Source organism: Panicum hallii, chromosome 1, assembly GCF_002211085.1.
Source record: "Panicum hallii strain FIL2 chromosome 1, PHallii_v3.1, whole genome shotgun sequence".
Classification (NCBI taxonomy): domain Eukaryota; kingdom Viridiplantae; phylum Streptophyta; class Magnoliopsida; order Poales; family Poaceae; genus Panicum; species Panicum hallii.
The window spans coordinates 7,819,485-7,843,852 of NC_038042.1; the positions used below are offsets into that span (position 1 = coordinate 7,819,485).

General features: G+C 47.1%; 3 protein-coding genes across 3 annotated transcripts; 1 reads left to right on the top strand and 2 right to left on the bottom strand.

Moving 5' to 3' along the window:
• The first annotated feature begins 2,631 nt into the window (after window positions 1-2,631).
• Window positions 2,632-6,095, top strand: LOC112879087 (DEAD-box ATP-dependent RNA helicase 58, chloroplastic). Its single transcript, XM_025943425.1, has 10 exons — window positions 2,632-3,181; window positions 3,280-3,373; window positions 3,489-3,602; window positions 3,691-3,786; window positions 4,063-4,167; window positions 4,284-4,442; window positions 4,541-4,609; window positions 5,037-5,126; window positions 5,490-5,630; window positions 5,711-6,095. The coding sequence occupies exons 1-10, from the start codon at window positions 2,988-2,990 to the stop codon at window positions 5,993-5,995; spliced, it is 1,347 nt and encodes a 448-aa protein (XP_025799210.1). The 5' UTR covers window positions 2,632-2,987; the 3' UTR covers window positions 5,996-6,095.
• Window positions 6,096-6,171: 76 nt separating this feature from the next.
• On the bottom strand, window positions 6,172-8,751 carry LOC112879089 (transcription initiation factor IIA subunit 2-like). Its single transcript, XM_025943426.1, has 4 exons — window positions 8,580-8,751; window positions 8,095-8,226; window positions 7,958-8,008; window positions 6,172-6,567 (listed from the first exon to the last, which is right to left on the bottom strand). Exons 2-4 carry the CDS (start codon window positions 8,221-8,223, stop codon window positions 6,418-6,420), a joined length of 330 nt encoding a protein of 109 aa, XP_025799211.1. The 5' UTR covers window positions 8,224-8,226; window positions 8,580-8,751; the 3' UTR covers window positions 6,172-6,417.
• An 8,772-nt stretch (window positions 8,752-17,523) lies between these two features.
• LOC112894030 (heavy metal-associated isoprenylated plant protein 33-like) lies at window positions 17,524-19,867 on the bottom strand. Its single transcript, XM_025961600.1, has 3 exons — window positions 19,518-19,867; window positions 19,288-19,363; window positions 17,524-19,169 (listed from the first exon to the last, which is right to left on the bottom strand). The coding sequence occupies exons 1-3, from the start codon at window positions 19,545-19,547 to the stop codon at window positions 17,914-17,916; spliced, it is 1,362 nt and encodes a 453-aa protein (XP_025817385.1). The 5' UTR covers window positions 19,548-19,867; the 3' UTR covers window positions 17,524-17,913.
• Window positions 19,868-24,368: the final 4,501 nt, after the last annotated feature.

Sequence of the window (24,368 nt, forward strand, 5' to 3'; positions counted from 1 at the left end):
CTCCAGCGGCATGAACTTCCATGAGGGTTGCTAGCTAGGGCTGATCAGATGGAACGATCAGATCGATGGACTCAGCGGCGGCGCATAGCCGGTGCAGGCACCAGATCCGTAAGAGAAACGCGGAGCCGTGACGAGCCGTGCGGGAGAGGAAGGCCGAGCTTGGCTCCGATCAGAAAGCGCGTGGAGGCGTTGTGCGTCAAGATGCTCTCCAGGTCCACGCGTCGAGCATCGGGGCTGCGTCCGCACGAAGGCGTTGTGCGGTGGTCCCGCACGTAATTTTTTTTCAGATTATTTCCTTTCGCTTTTGCCCATCGTGGTGGGCTGCACGGTTCAAATCTAAATAGGAAACTGTATCATTTGCGAGGAGAAAATTTTGCTTGTCCCTGGAGAAATCGAAATGGGACAATAGAGTTCATGTACTACAGGTCGAGGATAAATCAAATGGTAACAGAGTCTAGGGCCTTGTTTGGCACAGCTGAAACTTGTTCAGAAGCCAGCTGGTGGCTAGCTGGCCAGAGAAGCAGCTGGTTAAAGAAGCAGCTGGTCACAGGCCCTATTTGGCACAGTTAAAACTTGTTCATAAATTATTAACAATTAATATATCATACAATTAATCATAAATTACTCTTAAATAAGATAATGATAACTTAATTATAAATTAGATAACATAATAGAGTATCATTACACAAATAAATTAGGCCGGCGCGGGGGGCAGAGGCAGAGGCCGATGCGGGGGGGGGGAGGCAGAGGCGCGGGGGGCCGGCAAGCCGGCGCGGGGGCAGAGGCCGAGGCGCGGGGGGCCGGAGGCCAGCGCGGGGGCGGAGGCCGCCGGCGCTGGGCGGCGCCCCGGGGGCCGGCGCGGGGGCCAGCGCGGGGGCGTCGCGGGGGCCGGCGGGGGGCGGCGCTGGGCGGCGCCGCGGGGGCCGGCGCGGGGGCATCGCGCGGGGGCCGGCGCGGGGGGCGGCGCAGGGGTCACGGGCAGGGAGGATTGGATCGGGGAAGAGACGGGTGGAGAGGATAAGCTGCGCTAAGCTGGTCCGGTCCGGCTGCTGCGTTCAGCTCGTTTTCTTGCGCTATCCAGAAGCGCTGCTGTGGGAAGCTGGCCAAGAAGCGGAGCGTTTGGCCAGCCCGCAACTTAAACTTGCTCAGAAGCTGGCCCATAAGCTGTGCCAAATAGGCCGTAGGACTCCAAGTACAACCTGTAAGGCGTAAGGAAAAAAGAAAATAGGAACGAAAAGGAGAAACTGGACAAATAAAATGAACCGCGAATCTCAATGCAGAGGAAGATGTATAATAGCCCAATGTCGCAAGGGGATAGAAACACGTCCAGAATGATGTCAGCGGGATGGCGAAGGGCACCGAGATGGGCGCAATAGTGCCGATGATGAATGTATAGATGAAGGCCCTGGAGGAGATGATGGCTGCAAGCGCCCCGGGGCAGGCATATGTCGACGGTTTATATATTTAACGAGGACGGGCTACCAAGTACTTGTAAGCTGAAAGTGCAGCATATATCATATAATTTTTCCCCTAGCATGTGATATATTTAGTAGTCTATTATAAAACAAACACCGTTTCTGCTCCGGCGTCCGCCCTGTGCACCTCCTTAGCAACCCTCTCAGCTAGTCGCTCCACGGCCATCAGCCTCCTCCGCTTGTTGTTCACGTTGATGCTCTCCTCCTGGCCTGCTACTATAAAATCAAAAGTTGTTTAAGGGATTTTTTTTCAATCGTTTCTTACTTCATCCATAGAATTGATGGATGGACGAAGTGGTGAATTGGCAGTATTCCGCCACGGTGAACTATATGATGTCAACTTAAGCCTAGAGATGGGCTAAATGAGATATTATTTGGAGTTTCAGATATATATGTTTGCAACAATCTAAGGTATTATGTTCTGCTCTTGCGTGTTCTGTGCCTTTTTTAAGGGGTTATTAAGTATGTAGTATATGATCTTACCGTGTCATTCTAACATATAACGAATCCTTTCAATTAAGTGTTATTTATTAAGTTGGTGAGTGGATTAATATATAATATATCAACTTTTATCGGCAACGTCCGTACGGCTACATTTCCTAGTATATTATAACACAGAGACCGTTTCTGTTGCAAAGATTGTTTTTGGAAATATGCGTGTACTATTTTATGCATAACAAACGGTGCTTTCTTTAACCTAATTTTAGTGGCCCATAATTGAATTAATTCTGTAGTTCTTGGGCCAATGTGATACGCTGATTTATGGATTAGTACATGTCATCGAGGAACATTGAATATGTTATTGACTAATGTTTAATTTAACTTCACATGAGATTTGGTTTGAATTATTATATACATAGATAGATGGAGAAACAGTAAATTGAATGATGGCCCTTTTTTTCTAATGTTTACAGATTTTTTTAATGAGTTTGTAAAATTATTGAACTTTCATTAGCTTATGTCTTTTTTTCTATAGGAATTTTATCCCTTAGCTTTAAAAAAGATTAGCAGGGAATATATCCTCAACGTTTTGTAAACAGCAGATTGGCCTGCGTTTTTAAACCTCGGTGACGCCGTCCGATCGTTGCCCCTGCCGCTCGATGCCCGCCACGCGCACAGCCAGAGACCGTCATCCACTAGATCAAAAAAATAAAAATAAACCGTCCTCCTCACCTCCCCATCCCCATTGGCGCCTCCTCGAGCTGCTCCGGCCGCCGCCCCGCCCCGAGCTGCTCACCTGTGCTCCCGGTTCGACCGCCCCCGATTCCCCATACCTTTTCCTTACATCCCTCGGATAACCCTAGTAGTCAGTTGAACGGCGCGGGACGCGGCGGGCGGCGGCTGCGAGACGGCGACGGCGAGGAGCTGCCCGGCGGGGCTGTGTTCGAGGCAAGCCACGCGCGGGACGCCGCGGCGGCGTTGGTGGCGAGCACGTGCGAGGCTTCGCCCTCCTACCCCCTGGTGGAGCAGGCGAAAGGGATTGATTGCTCTCTCATTGCCGTCGCGGCAGCCATGGCGGCGGCCGTCCCCTCCGGCTACGCGCCTCCGCTCCCTACTACCATCTTGAACCTTACCGCCGGCACCCACTTCGGCCCGTTCACTCTGCGCCTCCGCCTCCGCCCACATCGCGCCGCCGCTGTTACCGCCGCCGCCGCCACCCTCCGCGAGGTCTGCGCCGGCCGCGTCCCGGACCACGTCCTACAGAGGTGAACCCCACAACCGCGCAGCCATTCCTTTATCGTGCCATTAATTTGGTCCTTTCCTCTTCTCGTGGAGGCAGCAACGGGAATTTCTTCGTTTTCAGGGCTGAGGAGGTTGGCTATGTCGTGCCCACCGAGGTGCAGGAGCAATCCCTGCCGCTTCTGCTGTCTGGCCAGGATTGCATTCTCCATGCGCAGGTGGTCCTCTCCTCGATCTCCTTACGCTTCTTGCCCAAGTGTTTCCGATACCAAGAGTTCATGTTCTGAGATATTGCTTGTTATCTCATTTCACGATTACAAGCTATAATTGTAGACAGGCTCCGGGAAGACGCTGGCGTATCTCTTGTCTGTCTTCTCTGCCATCGACTTCGGCAGGTCCTCCGTGCAAGCACTGGTTGTCGTCCCCACAAGGGAGCTTGGCATACAGGTGATTGCAGAGTGCTGCTCCTTGCCATGGAATTTGCTTGTCCACTTCATTCTATCTGACGGTTGCTTCCATAATTGCACTGCTCCAGGTCACCAAGGTTGCTAGAATACTCGCAGCCAAGGGTTGCACCGTCATGGCTTTGCTTGATGGTGGTATGCTCAAGAGGCAAAAGAGCTGGGTCAAGGTAATACTCTCCACATTTTGGTGGGTTTATGTCTATGCCGATGCTTGATTAGTTAGGACCATTTGTTTTGGATAAAAAGGGATATTCAATGGTTAGGTCCAAATGTATCTTTGATATTTGATGTATGCTTATGTGGTTCTAGTGTTGGTAGTAATAACATAACATGAAAATGAACTCTCTAGTACTGGCATGTAAAGGGTAGTGTTATTTAAGTTTTCCTTTTCTCTGTTGTCATGTACTGATTTGTTAATGCTGGCTATATTGGTAAATTTCCAGGCAGAGCCCCCAGCAATAATTGTAGCTACGGTGCCAAGCTTGTGTCAAATGGTTGAGAGGCGCGCTTTCACCCTTCAATCTGTTAGAGTGTTAGTTATCGATGAGGTGAGTTCATCACTCCATTTTTTTCAGTCTTGAACTAAATTACATACAGAGTTTGCTCAATTTGCTGATTAAGTGTCAGCATATTTGCCAAGGGGCTAACCTTGTTGTCTTTATAGGTTGATTTCATTTTTGGGTCTTCAAAGCAAGTAAGCTCCCTTCGCAAAATATTAACCTCTTATTCAGCAGCCTCCAGTCGCCAAACCATATTAGCGAGCGCATCGATCCCTCAGCACAATCGCTTTCTGCATGATTGCGTACAGCATAAGTGGACCAAGGTTGTATTAACTTCTACTGAACAGAATTTCTGGAAGTTTTTTGTACTTCAAAGTAGGCTAATGTTTATTTTCGCATATTCTATCTTGTTATGGTGCAGAGTGATGTGGTTCATGTTCATGTCAACCCTGTACAGCCCATGCCTGCGCACCTATGTCACAAATATGTGGTGAGCATGTCAAATTCTCTGTACAGTGATTAGTAATTGTGCCTCCAATTCCTCTTTTAGCTCATGCAAGAAACCTTTCAATTTTCTCCCCCGTACCCCAAACGTAGGCACTTACCTTAGGCATGTCCACCCACAGGCTCTCTGTTGTAAAAATACAGTAACATTCTTATCAACAACTACTTCTGGGGGTGCATGGCACTTTCCCGTAGGCACCTACCCACAGCCATGACACATTTCTTCTAATTTTCAACTAATCCCATATTTCCATGGATAGAGAAGCAGCCTCTCTGTCCCTGGGTTTTTTTTCTTCGTTCCCACAATTTAGTGCCCACTGGCCATCTAGGCCCGCAACCAACATCCCTGCTCCTTAGATTTCTTTTCGATCTGCCTAAATCGTGGTGACTATGACAATGCAATCAATACGCAGATCTGCACTAAGAAGGAAAGGTTGCATGTCTTACTATCCTTGCTTGAGAGCGATGCACCAAAGTCCGCAATCATATTTGTTGCTGAACAGGTACGGGTGTACATGAAGTTCTTTGGGTACCATGCCATGTTGTTTATAAAATTTCTCTAGTATATACATCCATAATTTCAGTTTCCACAATTGTTGTGCTCGAACCAATGCCTGATTCATAGACGTTTAGATCCCTTAAAAACTAAATATATGTACCAATACAGTTTAGTTTATTTTTTTAACATAAAACCTTTGGTATACTTTAACGGTCTGGTCTGTTCAGTAACAAAGAAGTATCTGTTTGTCACCCGGTCCTGAGCAATTATGTTGATGATGAATGAAGTATCTTATTAGCCTGAGAGATGTAGAACATGCCTACTACTTTACATTCTGTTTGTAACTGCTGAACTTATTTTTTCTTAGTCTGAGAGATCAAAAAAGGCAGGAAATCCTCCTTCAACCGCCGTCGTTGTTGAGTTCCTGAGAAGTTCATACAAGGGAAGCCTAGATGTGCTTCTCCTGGAAGAAGATATGAATTTCAATGCTCGAGCCGCCTCATTCTCTGTAAGCGTCCTCTGAGTTCATTGTCTGAAGTGCCCAGCATCATCATTCTCCATAGTGACTGAGATTTGTGTCCTCTGCAGGAAGTGAAGGGAAGAGGTTTCATTCTGGTTTCAACGGACATAGCAAGCAGAGGGTTTGACCTTCCTCAAACCAGCCACATATACAACTTTGACCTTCCCAGGACGGTGACAGACTATCTGCACCGTGCTGGAAGAACAGGGAGAGAGCCATTCTCCAGGCTGGAATGCAGCGTGACAACCCTGATAACAGAGGACGAGCACTTCGTGCTACAGAGATTTCAGAATGAGCTCAAATTCCACTGTGTAGAGCTGCCCCTGGAGTCCATGTTCACGTTCAACTCGTGATAGTTTGCCATAGCAAAGTTGGTCTTATTTGTCGTTAACATCTCTTGCAGCTTAGTTCACTTGATTTTAAAATATAAATTATTAAACGACAGCTCGATTATATTAGACCTGAAGCATTCATGCCAAATTATCAACAGAAAGCATGATTATATTGGACTTGAAACATCCGTGCCAAATTATCAACAAAAACAAGCGAAACCATATTTATATGCAGTAAGGATAACAAGTTGGCAGCCATGGTACTCTAGTCTAGTGCCACGGCGATTGTTTAGATTCACAGAAACAACTTTCAGAAAGGGCAAATTCACATGAACTAGGAAAGTTTGGGTGGCACCAGGATGCTGAGCTAAACTGGACGATGCCAGCAGTTGTATGAATTCAGCTAAACTGGATGGTGATCAATCGACATGCCTACTGTCAATTTATGGTTGATGAGGCTGCAGCAACTTAGAATCGCAGGCCACGATCTTCACCTTGCTCAGTGTTTCTGAAATCTCCTCGCTCTTGAAGGTTGCATCTGTTAGAATGAAGGTCCAGACATTGTCGCAGAACCTGTAGGTGTGCAGATGGCCCTGTACAGCAACATGGAAAGCCATTACAGATCTATCCTCATAAGGTTCCAAATGCCAAAATGAAAAGAAATATCAAACCGGGGAAGCTGCCAGTCTGAAACCGCTGATGAATAACAGTACAAGACAATTTGGAAAGTCGTTTTAATGGATTTTGTAACATCTAAGCCCCAGCTTACAGATTGTAGAGTATTAGAAAAATCAAACACCAGCAGGAAGCAAGTACACTGGACTCATATGGCAAGCATGTGCAGAGGCATCCAGCCCCTACCTGAAATAGTGAAATAGTAAGGCCAGAGGTGTCTTTGCACGGTAATATTTTGAAGTTGAGGGAATAATATAAACTTATAAAGAGCTCGGTATGTGAACCTATTGGTATGTACATCGCCTTCAACAAAGAAGGATATCACCTAGATCATACAAAAAGGCCCTTTTGCCTCGAAAAATTGTTTCATGGTTTAAAACAGGGAAGCGAATATCAGTTTTCATGTCAATGACAACTATGTCTACAATTGCAAGAAAAATGCGTTCTACAAAATTTGCAATGGCAGGGGGGCATGGCTAAGAGGTTGCTATTTTAACAAACTGGACGAGAAACCTTCAATATGGCAGGTAGCTACCTAGAATTTTCTATGTACACAGCATTACTAAAACTAAAAAAACACTGAAATTCCGCGTGGGGAATTGGAAAGTTTAGTTTTGCAGTTATTTACAGCCCCAGTTTTATACAGAAGATTCAACCAAATGCCAAATTTGGAATTAATCAAGTTGAGGTTTGTTTCCGACAAGGAAAAAGATGAACAGTAAAAGAATGTGAAGCTGACAGTGCATATGATGCTACAAAATTAAACACCAAGGCACATGCTTCCATGTTTTGCCAGCATACTAAACTGTAATCTGCATATGGAGAGTGAACAGTTTTTGAGACCCATTATTTTCCTTTATCAGCTCTGAATGGATGAATCTAACAAATTTGCAGTGCAGAACATGATTACTTGCAAAAATAAAGCACTAGTGAAGACACAATGTAGTAGAAAGATAATTAGTTAAACAGATACTTTCACAGTTGTCTACCTGATCTTTCCAAGTGTTTATCATAAGTACGAGACATCAAAAGTCTGACATTTTACCTCATACATTCTGCTAGTTTGTAAAAACATAGAAGAAGAAAAGCAGTTGTTTGTTTGGCAAGAACATTCTTATTTGAAGCAGCTAACTATCAGATTTGTATGATTACAGCTATATTGGCAGGTAACCAATAGGAATCTCAACATACCCTTCAAAACTCTAGATCTATGGTTTCTTTAGCAGTAACAACACCATACATAGCATTCAAAGGGGGAAGGCTGCATCGTTGTATCAATCAATAGGAAGGGCATATTGTATCTACTACCTTGATGTTAACCTTGCTCTTGACCTGACTCTCCAGCGCGTCAGTCATGGACTAAAGACATAGAAGAGAAGGATCAAGACAACTGAGCACCAACTGACAAAACGACCTAGTAATTTCAAGGTTTCTGATTGCCAAACCTTGTCAAACTGCACAAGGACTTGAATGGCGAGCTCGGGGCTGACGGCCCCGCTGGATACGAGCTCGTCAAGCGTCTCGGTGAGGCAGGTGCCGATGGTGGACCTCCGGTACAGCTCGAAGGTGGCCATCCCCTGCAACGCCTCAACAGCGTCAGAACACGCCGCGGAGAATTGTATATATTGTTTCAGATTCAGGCTATCAGATTGATGAATGGTCGTGATGGTCTGATTAGGATGATTATGGGTGGCACATCCGGGAAGAGACATATCAGCTCCTGATCGAACTCTAGCACGCATTTCACGGCACAGGTCAAACAAATAACCGAAATCCCTGCAGGAACCGCGTGACGCCAGAAGCAAACCCTAACTAAAACTCGATGGCGCTCACTGGCGGCGCGCGGATCGGAGGCTGGAGCCGGGTCGGGCCGTCGCGCCCAGAGAAGGCCGCATAGAAACTCTGGAATAGAACCGTGAGAGGCTCTTACCAGGGAGGATCGGGACGGGGACGGATCGGACGAAAAGGAAGTGCCCCCTTGGGATCTGCTGGAACAGCGGCGTCGACGAGGAGCGTGGAACCTCGGGGAGGGATCGCGCCGGCGAGAGGAGGGGACGGGGGAGAGGGAGCACAGGAGGAGGAATTCGAAATCTGGGTTCTTATATACGGAGAGACGGAGAAGGGCAGAGGGGAATTTAGGATGCTTATATAGGCTTCCGAGTCGCGTCGGGGACTCGGTTCAGGGAGAAGAATCACGGTATGTTTGTGTTTAGGGTTGGTGGAACTCGCCGTGTATCATCATCCATATTCGCTGAAGATAATAATATTTTAAAATAAAATTAAATATTTTAGAATAAAATAAAAGGTGGGAGATAGCAATGTTCCAAAATATTTTTATCTTATTTTTAGAATATTTTATTTTAAAATATTATTATCTCCAGCGGGTATATATGCGATGATACAACGGCTGGTCGCACTTACGATGAATAGAGATTCCCGAAGAATCCCCTCTATGGTTCTCCTCCATCCTGCCGCGGTGGTGGAGCCAATTCGTGGTTTTACCTCTCCGTCCTCTCTACTGCTCTGCGGCTATCATCTAACGAGGAGGACAGCAGACATCTTCTTAACATTTTTCTTAGAAGCATCTGAACTTTTTTGTAATATTGTGCATAGGTCTTTACCTTGCTACGAATGAAACAAATTTTGTCTCTGATTGTCAGTTCTCATCATATAAATTTTTTATAAAGATATGTAATGATAAAGGTATACATTTTCCTTAAATAAAAGTGCAAAACATTAACAATTGAAAAGGAGTGAAACAAATTCCTCTATGAACATCAATAATCACTGTACAAAATATTTGTAATGATATGTAGCCATGGAGGTATATATTTTTTCTTAAACAGAAGTACAAATTATATTAACACACAAAGGATCTTCATACCCGACAATTCAGGTGCTAGGGTGGCTAGCACCCAATTGTTCGCGGTCGGATCGAAGAAATGGATCGAAGGAATGCAGAGAAAATTTTCGTTAATGGTGCTACGACACGCTCAACCCAATGGCGCCTCCCTAGATCCGCCAATGGCGCTACGACACGCTCAACCCAGACGCCCCCGGCGGCATTATCTTTTCTTGTAATTCATTAAACAGGGTGAAGGTTCCACCTGTGATTCACTGATCATCATGGTCCTGTTAGTTAATATGAATCAATTGTGGCATGCATTGCAAGACCATAGGGCAGGTTACAACATACAAGATCAACTTTAGTTTGTTTCATATAATTTCTTTTGCTAGTGTCTATCCTCCTCTGTTGCAGTCTCGGTCTTTCACTGTTTATTTGCCATCTACATTAATATGACACTTGGGTAATATAGTGTGGGTATCATTTTCGCTCCGCATTCTGTGATTTATTGTCTAGCTCCATGTGCTACTTGATAGCTAATGTGTTCTTGTTAGGAGCTAATTAGGGAATTCACGGTAGAATAGGTGTTGGACACAGGAACTAGCATAGTACTGACCTGACATGTAATAAGAAAGGGGTTTCTATAGTAAGTTTCTCACATTTGTTCAGGTGGGGTTAATACCCCTCCTTGCCCACCCTCGTTATTATATAATCAGTGGTGTTGGTTATGTAGGTTTTAGTAATGCTTTTAGGTTGATGATCAGCTCCAAATGCGAAGTGCTTCAGTTGAATTACTGTCATCCTAGTAGGAAGCCGTGCTGCCAATTGAACTCATGCCAATAAGCCACATGTTCTTGGAATCGTCCGTGATGTGCTGATTTGTGGATTATTGCTATAAAGATGAGTTTGGCATATATGGATAGCGAAAAATGTAATCTGAAAGATGATATCATTGTCTTTCTAATGTTTACGAATCTTGTAAGGAGTTTTAACGATCACAGAATTTTCTTTTTTTTTCGTTTTCTAACTTTTTCATTAGGAATTTCACTCCTTTTAGCTTCCAAAAACATCAGCAGGGAATATATCTCTTTGCTTTTTCATATCTTGGCCCAAAAACATCAGTGGGCCTGGAATCTTGGACTAAACCCCCAGCCCACCCACGTTTAAAGGGGCCGTAATTGGGCCTGGACATCCTCTTAATTATTCCCAAATATAAACACGAAGATAAGATAATTTCACTGACACGTGCAGACACGTGCAATCTGCTTTTACATGTAGGCCAAAAAATATAATTGCAGTAAGCAGAGTTTACTCTCGAACCTTCTTTTATTCTTTTATTATCTTTTTTTAAAACGAACCAGACAAGAGAGCTACCGATTATATTAAAACGAAGAGACAACGTCTAGATTGAGCACAACAGCAAACAACAACAACAAACACTGGCCGGCTGGATTGGGATATCAATACGGCCGCACTACTCCACTCAATTCGACTCAACAACAACCGGTTGGATTAAGACATCAACACGGATACAAACTCAACACGACTCCCCACCAAACCACCACAAACCGGGATAAAGCCGACAAGTAGCCCTCCGCAAGCACCGTCGACCTCGACAATGTCCTACGCCAACCAGCCGCTACCATGCAGGATTGGCCGCCGCAGTCCGCTGCCAACCAAGTAGCCACCACAACTCCACCATACCACCGTCGTCTTAAGGTCACGCACCCACGATTGTTGATCTCTTAGACCCCGACCAAGCATTGGCAGAAGTCAGAAGAGAAGCCCACCGCACCACACCGAACGCCACCGCCATGCCGTGCCCCTCGCTGAAGTACCGCTGCAACATCATGCATACTAAACAAACAAATCGTTGCGCCAGATCCTGGATCTCTAAGACAACTCAAACGTGTGGGGGCCTCGCCACATCCACCGCCGCAGACCACTCCTCGGACTCACTACCTTGAAGCGCATGGGTGCCTCGCCACTCCCGCCGCTGGACTCGCCAAGGATCCGCGTTTGCTTCACCATCGGTGGTGTCATAGTGCCACCGAGCCAATAACTTCACCTTCATCTTGCCACCGCTGGAATCACAGCTACACCATAAGTACGGACTCAAAGCCTCCATAGACACGGCCCACCACCTCTGCCCAGGTCGGATTGGGACATCGAACCTAGCCACAACTTCCTCTATCCGGTCTAATTGGATCGTTGACCCGAGCCTCTCCACTCTCTGCCTGTCGGATTGGGCCCTCAACGCGAGCCGCACCAGAGCCACGGCAACACAACTTGCCACGCACGGACAACCACCATCACTACCACCACCACTACCATCGAGCCACCACCTCTCTTGGCTGCCATCCCCCACCATCGGCAACACCAACACCGCCACAAGCCCAGCCGGGTATCGAGAATCAACGCCTCCAAGGAGGGAGCGCCGCCAATGGTGCCATCATTGCTCGTCCAAGACTGGACAAGGCTTTCACCTAGAGACCCCGTGCATCATGCATGGAGGCTCCACAATGACGCCTCCAGCAGGGAAAAATGACGCCCGTGGGCACCGCCGCCATCACCACCGACAAGAGTGCAGGCTAAAGGCTTTCGGCCAGAGCGTTCCACCAATCCTGTTGCACGCGCACGACCCATAGTGTCGTCAGGCGCCACTTGCGGCAGCTCCTCTCTCCCCGCCTCCTCACGAAGCCTACGTTGGAAGGATGGCCTGTCTCAGCCCGCGGCACCACCTTGATGCCACGAGCGTGCCGTGCGTTGACATGCAACACAGACCACCCCGGCCCCACCACCACGGCGCCGCCGCAACACTGTGCAGATCCGCGTCGCTAATGGGGAGAAGAGGAGGTGGAGCGCCGAGGTGGTGTAAGCCACCACTCCGGCCACATCGCAACCGCTCCCACCACTAGCTGTCGTGCCACCGACCCTCCTCATGTCCGCACGCAGCCAGCAGGCTGTCACCACCAAGCCGCACTCCGCAGCTGCCCGCCCGCTGTCACCCCCGGCCACGCCACGGGCATACCCATTGCGAGTGCCGATAAGGCCCCTATGAGGGCAGCACCTCCTGTAATGCACGCACTGCCACAACAAGCCGACCGAGGAAGATGAGCCGCATGCCAAGCCCGGAAGAGTTCCGCGCACACGCATGTCTCCATGCGTGGCCCACCTCCAATGCGTGCACTGCCATAGCAAGCCGAGGAAGATGAGCTGCCGCATGCCAAGCCCGGAAGAGCTCAGCACACACGCTTGTCTCCATGAGTGGCTGCTGCCGCTGCCTCCATGGCCCTGGAATCGCCATCGGCTCAATGTCATTGGTGCCGCATCATGGCACTGCTTCTGGCGCAGATCCGGTCCTGGAGGGAATAGATCAGGCCGAGAGGCCGGATGATCAAGCCCCTGGGAGCTGGAATCGACCGCCGGGCAACCGAGGTCGCTGCCACCACCGACGGGGAAAGAGGACCTCGCCTGCACCTGCGCGAGGAGGAAGAGGGCCTCGCCGCCGCCTTCCTGGCAGCCAGACGGACTTCTGCTGGCCTGCTCAAGCGACGGCAAGGGAGGGAGGCGGAGGGAGAGTGCGGCGGCGCTTGGGACTCGTGGTCCGCCTGAGTTGACCCGAGGAGGAGCGGCGCATTATCCCATGTGTCGGAAGAAAAAATGAAGACATTATTTAAACTTTAGAAATAGACTCAATACTTAAACTTTGGATACGACAGACAAGGGTATCATATGAGAGGGGCAAAATGTGTTTAAATTTTCCTCCCATCCATAACCACAATTTTTATTTTTTTAAGACATCGACAAACCACGTTGGGGGGGTGCTACAAATGCTCATGGTAAGCGCGCCGTGTCACACCGACACAAACAGTACTGTAGCCAAAATAACCGTTCCAATATCTGCATACAAAGGCGATAGTGTGTCGGTACGTGCGGGCCTGAGTCAAACATTGCATACAGAAAAAGGAAAAACACCCACGTGGGTGGGATCTGATGTGTGATATCTAGCAAAATTCCTTTGGGTTGGATTCAACAGGAATTCTATGAAATTTTGATGTACATAATCCTCTGTTCCAAACGTTTCATTCATAAATATACTAGTATGAAAAATTACATCTACAATAATTTCTGGCCAAGAGACTTCACCAAGGGGCCATTTAGATTCTCTTATTTTTGAGGAATTAAATCTACTCAATAAACTAGGCTCAATAAACTAGGTTATTTGATTTAGAATTTGACATCCCACCACTTTCCAACCATTTTTCAAAGTTTAGATATAAAACTATCATAAATTTATAGGATGAGAGATGGAAATTAATTCTATACACCACCAAGCTATGTTTCTATTCCATGCTCTTTCGCTCACTTCTCTATATCATATAAGTATCTCCCTCGTATGACCAAATGTACAAATATATTCCATATATAATTATATTATATCTAAATTATAATTATTAGAATATAATTCAATTTTAGGATTCGAAACGGGAGACTTCCTCCTCGGTACTGCAGGCATACCTATCAGCGTGCGCGTCCCATTCAGAACATGGTATTTATTTTGGCGCACTCCCTCTTGTGTCCCCTCTGCCGGTGCCGCGTGAGACACCGGCCCATCTATCAAGGGGCATGGCAGCTTGGCAGGGATCATTGCAGCCGATGCATCTGGGACCCAAAGTTTTAAAGCCGCTATAATTGAAACGCACCATCCTCCTGTGGCCTACCGCCGCGCCAAAGCCAGAACATACAGCCTACATAGGCTAGCAGCATCTCATTTGCGCATTGTTGCCTCAGGAGCGAACAATGACCGGTACCCCTTACGGTGATTGGTAATTTCGAGATTACGCGAGTAAGTTTTTTCTATACCAATCCTTAATACAAAGCTGTACAAATCTCACGGCATCTTCCACAAAGAGAAAGAGAAACGTTTGCACGACATGATGTAAGCGCATCCGAGCCGAAGGATCGAAACGAAGATCAGACACTCCACAACCCATTCAAATGGGTCCTACGAAAGGAGGAGGCAAACCAAAAGGGCACAGGCAAGCCTCATCATGGCAAAGGTCTAGTAGTAGTTTAAACCCATCTGGAGGCGTGCTTAATGATGGTAACCCGTGGCGGCAAATAATCTAATCCCCTCCGGCGATCATCATTGCCGCCCCCTCGTGCCTGCCGGAGCGCCGGTCCCCAGCAAGTAGAACTGTTCGGTGCCCTTGGTACGGAGCAAAGCGCCGCGGAGTCCAGAGGAGACGGATCCGCCACTCGCAGCAGACGCCACCGGATATTCAAATACAATGCGAGTAAACATATATGCCAATAAGAAATAGTTTTCCCATGCAGTTACCAACTTTTTTTTTTCGGATTTTGTTTACTCCACTAGTAGTAGGATAGAATGCATCCGTTTCTTCAGACAAAGGCACCAGAAGAACTGAAGAAATGGCAACTTGTTACTGTTAGTTTACTTTACTGCATGCTCAGGTGCAGCAGCAGGTGCCTGGATGCCGACACAAAATTTTGTCTGGACCTGACGCCGAAACTTGTTGACAGCACATACACACATTCAGGAAAACTCAAGGTATCAGAAGCAAATCGAGGCAAACTCCTGGAAATTTGAGGTGTAACAAAGGCACATCCGGAAATTATGATTCGTGCGCCGGTTTGTTCATCCGGACAAACGAGCTTCGCGGAGAAATCGAAACTTGTTTCGAGGATTAGCAATACAACTCCTCTTCCTCATCGTTTTCCTCAGTCGACCGTGATCGTGCACGCCGTAGGTAGCGCGTCAGACAGCAGTTCGTCGATTGCATTGAAAGAAATCCCCGTGGCATGAAAGCAGACTTTTTTCTGAAATGTAAAGCCAGATTCAGTTCATTTGACCTGATCAGGCAGCAAAGGTTGCACACAATGAAATCCTGGTTAAACCATGTCGTAGCGCATATCGAACCATCTTTCATTTTGCTCACAAGTTCATATGGGAACACCTTACTCTAGTTCAGATGTTCAATGGCTCATAAGCTAGTATACAGCCATAAAATGGGAACAGCTTTTAACCTTTTTTTTCCCCTTTTTTGCCACAACTGAAGATTGCCTCAGTAGAAGCATGCCTTTTGTCGAAAGCAAACTGTATTTCCTTATAAAACGGCAAGAGGTATGTTGCAAAAATATTGAGTAAAATGCACCGCCGGCCCTTAAACTTGGCTCGGGGTGCCAACCCGGTCCCCAAACATTCAAAATGCATATTTAGGTCCGCAAACTTGCTAATCGTATCACGTGAAGTCCAAATTATTATTTTTAAGTTATAAAGTGAAAGTGACGGTCCAGGGATCCAGGATCCCTAGCGGGCTCACTTCTCGTTAACCAGTCCAAGGTTGCGTCTGGAATAAATAACCGTCTGCATGAGGCGACAACTTCATGTAGGCCGTCTCGGCCCACAATTCCGACAGGCATCTCGGTCGGCATGATCAAGGCCCATGTCCCCGACTGTGGGAATGATCGGAGGCTGAATCCGTACCAAGGCTCCACCTTGCACGTGCCCACCTCCCCGACCGGGCTCCGCCTTACATGTGCCCACCTCCCAGACCCTTAGGCTGGTCGGGAGGCCTGGCCCAGCGTACCAGCGGGCCTTAGAAGTAGATGCGAAAGATAAGGATGAGCCTTAGAGTCAACTTGTCGTACACGGCCAACCATTCCCTCCATGGGGTCACAGTCCTATCTGCTGTGGTAGCAGCCGCCACTATTCTACCTACCCATCCTCGCGAAGGGACGGGGCGTAACGTCATCTTGATACGGCCGGCATGCCCCGTCACGACGGAGTGATCGGGTTGGTGCCAGGGACGGGGCGTGACAGCCGTACCGTACCTATCGACGTCCTCACGACCTCCGACCGGCGGAGCATGACGCACAGGGACGAGACAAGACACTCGCCCCACGACGCAGGACTTAGATGGTGGTCACCGGAAGACTCCGACTGACGGGATGGGCAGACCCGACTGACGAAGCTGATGATCCAGACTGGTGGGATCGGGAGTTCTCTCTTTCTATCCTTACACCCTTAGTTCCCCTGTAAAGAAGATTCCCCTGGACTATAAAAGGGAGAGCCCTCCGTGTGAGACACAGGGACCATAGACTCTCAAATCTCACAACTTCTACTCGAAAGTTTGTAACTCCCAAACTCTCACGAGCAACTAGAATCAAGCAATACATCCGAGTGACCCCCGACTGAACGTAGGGTATGATTGCGTGAACCAGTATATATAAATCTTGAGTCACTGTATTATAGACCACATCCGATAACGACATGCGATACACATTTCGAGTAGGTTTAGCTGCCGGTCATCTCCGGAACCGACAGAAAGTGTCAACTTATGGAGCTTGAATATGGGTCCAAATTTTCTGCTCAACTCTTATGTTTTCAAAAAAAAAATTAAAATTTCGTTTCAAAACTTTATGCCAAATATTTTCTTTGCCAATATTTCCTCCAAAATTTATCTTTTTTCTATCTTTTACAAACTTTTTATACAAATCTTTTGTATTTGAATATATTTGTACAAGTAAATACACCTCCAATACTTTTTTAAAGAAAAAGTTAAAAATGGCATAGAAAATACTACAACTAGAAATATTTGCACCTGTAGGGGCAGGTGAGGGCAGTGAAACAGAGCACACATTTTTCATACCCCTCTGAGCAAACTTTTCAGTTGTCGTAAGTTCATCAGAGCTGTCAGTGTGTCGCCAACAGAATTGATCAGGTTTCTTCTGAAAAGACAAGATTGGCATGAACCATAATCTAAATGCTCAAATGAGTTGAAGAAATTGTAACTACACAACAGCTTCATCTGCAATTCTGTATTGGTATATATCCTCACACAGAGCAATTGCAGCTGGCCATTTACCAAACAATAGAATTGCAACTTGGTGTTGCAAAATTAAATGCACGGAAGATGCAAGTTCATGAGATCAAGAAATGAACACGTACACCAGTAGAAGGTCTTCGGTTCAGTGAGCACCACACAACCAAACAAAAGGACCATTATTGTAGAACTTCCATGACCATTATATAGTTAGAATGGAAACCACAACATATGCACACTGAGTTACTGAGAGATTAACAGCATTTATCTCTTCCCTTATGACAACTACCATAATTACTATACCTACCTTCGCATTCAAGGAAGTTCCTTTTCTTGAAAGAAAAGCGGAAAATAAGATAAGAAGAAAAGCGAAAGAGAAAAGGGAAAGGAGGGTAGGTTCCAGCTGGGACACATTTCTCATGTATACTGATTCACCCAGGGAGCTTCAACCATGGTGAATTGGTGAATGGTGATGCTGATCGATGATCGCCTTCAGTAACTTCACTTGATTCAGTTTGAATAGAGCAGCAAGATGAAGAGACGGGCCTGCCGCCTGCATCTCTTCCCCCTCACATCACCGAGCAGCTGTTGGGGTTCTCATCACTGAAGATGTTGTATTGCTCGGCGTGCGAGTGCGGCGGCATTGGGTAGGCCATGGGATAATGCATCGGTGGGCGGCCGCCGTAGCCGTGGTTGTGGTGGTGACCATGGCCGTGCGGCTCGTGCCCATGGCCATTCATCATCATCTGCCGCTGCTGCATCAACATGTACTGCTGCTGAGCCATGGGGTTCCCGGCCGCCGCCGCGGCCTGCAGCATCTCTGCACCGGACGGCATGCCACCGCCACCGGCGCCCGCACCTCCCTGGTAGAACCCCGGCGCTGGCATGCCCTGTACGGCACCGCCACTGCCACCCTGCTGCATGATACCCATGTGTGGGTGGCCCATCGGCACGCTCATGGGACCGCCGCCCATCTGGCCCGTGCCGGGGAAGCCGGCGCCACCCATCATGTTAGGCCTCATCATGGCCTGTTGAGGCAGCATGCCGCCCATCGGGCCACCGACACCGACGGCGCCGCTGCCGCCCTTCTTCCCCTGGCCTGCCTGACCACCGCCCCCGTTTTTACCACCGCCGTGGTTGGCCTGGGCGTTTCCCTTTATCTGCACCGGGATCTCGTTCCCGCCGCCACCCTTCTTACCGCCGCCGCCGTTACCGCCCTTCCTGTCGCCCCCGCCGGCGCCCGGCGGCATAGCCATGGGCTTCATCATCATCTTGGGGTCGTCGTAGAAGTCGTCGTCGAGGCCGTCGTCGTCATAGTCCTCGTCGTCGTAGTAGTCGTCGAAGTCATCGTCGAACTCGCTGCCGTCGTCGTCGAAGTTGTCCTTGGGGAGGGCGAACTTAACGGTCTTGGGGTCCTTGAGCGGCGCCGCCCCGGCGAACGCCGGCATCTTGCCGCCCAAAAGCTCCGGCGGAAGCTTCAGGCCCTTCATCTGCATCTGCATCTGCAGCTGCTGGAGCTGCTGCGGCGTCGGCTGTGGCAGCACCATCTTCGCATCCTTTCCCCCGCCGCCGCCGCCACCCTTGTTGTGGCTACCGCCACCACCCCCTCCACCCTTCTGGCCCTTGCCGCCGCCGGCGTCCTTGGAATGGCCCTTGACCCCGCCACCGCCATGGTGGCCGTTCTGAGGCACGCCGCCGGCCTTGGCGCCCCAGAGCTGGGCGGGCTTGCCGGCCTTGCTGAGCTTCCGGATGATGGTGTCCGGATCCAGCAAGCCGGACACCGTCACCTTCCCCTGCTCCGCGTCGACGCTGCTCTGGTACACGCCTACGACAGAGCAATTTTTGGTCACATTCCTGTCAGAAAACGCGGAGCGAAACGTTGACACAGAAAATACCCATTATGAACAGGAAAAACGCAATAAATCGGTTTCCTTTTCCCTCACCGTCGATCTTGTGGAGGGTCTTCTTGACCTTCCTCTCGCACCCATCGCAGTGGATGTTCACTCGCAGCACCAGAGTCTGCGAACTCAGGAACAAAAACCGTCACCGGAACCGCAGAACGAAACCCCGGCAGGGCTGCAAACACAAGCAAAGCTGCCCTGGAGAGGAAATGGCAGCAAGAACAAGAAGAATGGTCGGTTGAGTTGAGTCGGGACGAAGCGAGCTCACGCACCTGCACCTTGAGGACATCCTCCTTGCTCATCCTGGAAGCACCGCGCGCCTCTCGGACGCTACGCCGGAAGGCACGTGGAGGCGCTCGCTCTCTCTGATCTGGTGTGCCCGGAGTGCTAGCTCAAGACCAGGGCCGGGAGGACGACGAACAAGGAGGGAGCAGCCGTGGAGCACAACCACTCACGGAGGAAACAGCGGGGAGGGTGGTGGAGGAGAGGTAAAAATCCCACGCGCTCGCGCAGCCTGCAGGCCTGCACCAGTAAAAAGGCCGTACAGCGCTGCCTCCCTCCGTTCGAGCCGCGTGCATCGGAGTGCGCTCTCTCTCTCTCTCTCTCTACTCCACTCTTTTCCCAGGACAAGGCTGCCTCTGCCTGACCCTGACCGCGAGACTATTTATAATCCATGGACAGGCGCAGCATCAACTATGCAGCAGCCTGCCACGGCGTCCGGGCATGGCATGTGACCCGCCGGCCGGGGAGTCGCCAGCGCCCGTGCGTCCCCGGCCCCGGGCCGGGCGCGCCCGCACCGCGTCACCACTTTTTCCTTCCGAGTTCCGGCCGGGGAGGCCTGTTCCGCGCAGACCTGTGACGCGAGACTAGAGGCCCGCCCGGGCGCACGGCCCTGGACGCAGACGTTCCCGGGCCCTGGTCGGTGTCGGTCATGGCCCGCTCCCCGCCACCCTCCCGTCCCCGCTACTTTGACAAGACGCTTGAGCACAGCAGAGCGGGGCCGCGGCAGGCGCACAGTGTTGCGAAGCAGTAGCTAGCGCCGGCGCTCGGAGATGCGCAGGAACAGCAGCGTGCGTCGGGCGCGAACCACTCCAGAACACGGGCTGATGCAGAGAAGGTGCATGCGCTACGGAAAGCCCCCGTTTTACCGGCTGTGTGGGCAGCACTGCAGCAGTCTCGTACTATCGTTGGCCGCCACGAGCCCACCTCGCGTCCTCGACACAATTTAGTACACACGAGGAAAGTCTAGAAAAAATAGTACACGGGAGGAAACAAGTATGTATCTAACTGCGGCTAGCAGAGCAGTAGTAGTGAGCTCTAGTACTCCTCCGTGCACAAAAATGCAAGTCTCGCGCTTTCTAACGAGTTAAATAATTTAAAATTTGATCAAATTTATACAAAATATTATTAATATTTATGTTATAAAATATGTATCACTAGATTTTGAGCACTCAGAAAATAAGAAGTCAAACAAGTACGTATCGTATCATTAGTCAGTACTAGCCTATCACGGGCTGCACGAACTAATTTAAATTAATATAAAAATAAATCTTATAGCTAACAATTATAATTATCTATCTCACACTCTTTTTCATCTATTAAATATTTTAACACATACTCTAAAATACATATTTATCATTATCTAGTTGCAATAGATTTTATTTTGCATCACACCTCCATATATATTTAATATATATTTAATTGAATCATTTGTCTGTGAATTTGTATTCTTATCTCTTCCATCATTCATGGTGACACGTATCGTAGAAAGTATTTCTATATAAATAATAACATAAATAATATATTAATAATAATAGAAATAATAATTTAAAATTTTATATTGGTGCATTTTAATATTTTATTATAATTATATAATTTAGATTCAGATTTAGAGGTTAGTATAATTTTTAATAATGATACAATTGGATAATTTATATGCAAATTTAGGGATTATTTGTATTATTTTTATAATAGCATAGGTGGATAATTTATACGAAGATTAGGGGGATATTTTTTATAATAACAGAGGTGGGTAATTTAGATACATGTTTAGGGGTTACTTTAGTCTATTTTTATAATGGTAGAGGTAGATAATTAATTAGAAAATATAACAGATTTAATGACTATTATGATTAGGGTTGTCAGATTGATGGTGGGATGTTTCTAATTTTATTGAGAACTTTTAGAATTTTTTTATATATTTTTTTAGAGTGTGTATCATACTTGACTTCTGAGGTTTTAAAAGAAATCTCTAGTGTCTCTCCAACCGACCAGCTTTTGAGCACGTATGACCGTATTCCATTCCATCCATCCTTGCAATTTTGGAAACGGATCCTACTACTGTTTGCTCTGTCATCCTGCCAGGCCTCTTTAACGGGCCGTACGCAGGACCCTGTTGCGTTTTGATCCGTCATGTCAAAAAGCGCCCTGCAATCTGCCACTTCTGCAGAGCATGAGGTAGGGGTAGCACCGTAGCATGTCGTCCATGCCTTTGAAAAAGATTTTGAAAGAACATGCCTTTGAAAAAGTGGAGGGAACGGAGCAGACAAGCCGAGAGAGCCGCTACTGCAAAGCTATGGGCCGGGGGCCGATGGCCGGCAGGCACAGGCCGAAGAATACGGAGGAGGATGACGGGCGGGTTGGCGACCGGCGACTTCCGCTCGATCGCGGCGGCCGGGCTGGCGGCCCTTTTTTGACGTCTGGACCCTCCTCAACCTCGATCTTCGCTCGGTTGGCCATTCCGCCTACATCCTTGTCATCCAAAGTGCCGCATGCTCAACTGCTGCCTCTGCTGCTGCCTTGTCGTCCTAGCTCCGAATAAAGAAGCACAAATGTTGTTTGGATTCTATAAACCCGTGCTCCTCTACAGATTAATTAGAACTAATATAAAAATAAAATTTGTAGCTAATAATTATAATTATCTATCTCAAACCCTCTTTCATCCATTAAATATTATAACATATACTCTAAAATATATATTTATTATTATCTAATTGCAATAGATTTTATTTTATGTCACACCACCATGTATGTTTGATATATAGTTAATTGAACCATTTGTTTGTGAATTAGTATTTTTATCTCTTCCATCATACATGAATATATGGTGACACATATCATAGGTAATATGTTTAAATAAATAATAATATAAAAAATATATTAATAATGATAGGAATAGTAATTTAGAATTTATACTAGTGCACTTTAATATTTTACTATAATTATATAATTTAGATTCAGATTAAGAGGTTATTCTAATTTTTAATAATAACATAATTGATAATTTATAAGCAAATTTAGAGAGTTATTTGCATTATTTTTATAATGGTATAGGGGTAATTTACACGAAGATTAGGGGGTTACTTTTTTATAATGGTGGAGGTGGGTAATTTAGATACATGTTTAGGGGTAATTTATTAGGAAAGATAATAGATTTAATAACTATTATGATTAGAGTTGTCAGATTGATGGCCGAATGTTTCTGATTTTTGTGAGAATTTCTAGAATTTCTCTATTTTTGTAAGTGTCCACCTAAGATTCTATGTGGCTTCACGTGGAGACTTCAAAAAACCTTAATTAGTAATAGTATGATTAAATATAGAGTAATTACAAAATCAATTGCATAAATGAAGACTAATTTATGAGACGACTCCATTAAACCTAATTAGTCAATGATTTGATCATGTTGTGTTACATTAAATATGTGCTAATGATGAATTAATTAGGCTTAACATATTCGTCTCGTGAATTAGCTTCCATTTATGCAATTAGTTTTGTAGTTAGTCTATATTTAATACTCCTAATTGGTATCTAAACATCCGATATGACGGGACTAAAATTTAGTCATCCGAATCCAAACAAACCCATAGTAGACATGCGACAACAATTTCTTTAGCCGCCCCTGAATGGAATGTCTCGCGGTCACGCACTTGTAAACGTCGCTGCAGTCATGCCCTAACCTGAGCTGTAACGCCGGTCTCAGTGGGGAGTGCCATCGTATAGTTATCAAGATTGTAAACTTGATAACTATGCTGGAGAAGTATCATCACCATTATACTCCTCTCTCATCCATGAAACTTCCCTTCTCTCTCCTTATAAATGACTTTGTTATATTAGCAAATTTGCTGTTATAGTATAATATTTAATACTTATGATACTTGTGTGGTACTTCCATTAAAATTTGCCTAATATGCTACTACTGTTTCTCCCGGTAGAGAGGACAGACAACGTTTCTCGTGAACAGTCGGCCGGTCCTTGGACACAGGGATCTACCATCTACGACAAAGTAGGGGTCACATGCATGGCGGATCGAATGGAGACATCATGTTTGTGCACCTTTTATAATTTTTGACTCTCTTTTTTTTTAGACTTAGCTAGATGATCGAGCCTTATGATGTTTGGCACATCAACAATTCTATATGTAATAACTTTCACCACAAGTTATTATAGGTAGAATGATAATAAAACTTTGAAAGTATCACTAACTAGCAAGATCACCCACGCAAATAGCACGGGTAGCTAGTTTTTTCTATACTAACGCCTGGATCTTTTTTACTTGAAAATGAATTTATTTAAATGGTGTTATTTCATATCATTTTTATCAAAGTAGTTTGGAACAGATCAAGATATTCTCTCTCTCTCTCTCTTATTCCATGTGAAGCCTAAGATACAATATCCATATATTACTCTGTCGGTACATACGGACAGGGGTACCTCCTGCTAGGGTGTCCAGACCCTTAGCGTCTCGCTGTCGCCTCACAGGAGAGTGCGATAACCCGTCAGTGAGTCTTCTGACAGGGTGGCCATCAGGACAGGTGATAGGTTATCCGTAACCTCCTCTTCATCTTCTAGGTGACGTGGTATACGGCCCGGACCTGATAGCTGGGATCATGGTTTCCGGACCTCCCCCGTGCTCTTATAGGTCCGGGGCCTCCACGTGCCTATGAGGGTAGGGGTGCTCTCGGGTGGCCCCCACGGACCCGGACTCCCCAGGGAGGTCCGGGGCCGCCACGCGAGGGGGCCAGACCTCTACAGGCCTGACCGCTCCGACCGGCCTTGGGGCCCCGGGCCCCCCTTTCCCCCGAGAAGGGGTTCGGTGCCGCCACGTGCTGCCTCCGTGGTAG

Coding starts and splice junctions, on each gene's coding strand:
- LOC112894030 (XM_025961600.1), bottom strand. CDS start 19,547: ATGAGCAAGGAGGATGTCCTCAAGGTGCAG. Junction 19,364..19,517: donor AGGATGTCCTCAAGGTGCAG/GTGCGTGAGCTC, acceptor CTGAGTTCGCAG/ACTCTGGTGCTGCGAGTGAA. Junction 19,170..19,287: donor GACCCTCCACAAGATCGACG/GTGAGGGAAAAG, acceptor GCTCTGTCGTAG/GCGTGTACCAGAGCAGCGTC.
- LOC112879089 (XM_025943426.1), bottom strand. CDS start 8,223: ATGGCCACCTTCGAGCTGTACCGGAGGTCCACCATCGGCACCTGCCTC. Junction 8,009..8,094: donor TCCTTGTGCAGTTTGACAAG/GTTTGGCAATCA, acceptor CTATGTCTTTAG/TCCATGACTGACGCGCTGGA. Junction 6,568..7,957: donor AGAGCAAGGTTAACATCAAG/GTAGTAGATACA, acceptor GTTGCTGTACAG/GGCCATCTGCACACCTACAG.
- LOC112879087 (XM_025943425.1), top strand. CDS start 2,988: ATGGCGGCGGCCGTCCCCTCCGGCTACGCGCCTCCGCTCCCTACTACC. Junction 3,374..3,488: donor ATTGCATTCTCCATGCGCAG/GTGGTCCTCTCC, acceptor CTATAATTGTAG/ACAGGCTCCGGGAAGACGCT. Junction 4,610..5,036: donor ACCTATGTCACAAATATGTG/GTGAGCATGTCA, acceptor ATCAATACGCAG/ATCTGCACTAAGAAGGAAAG.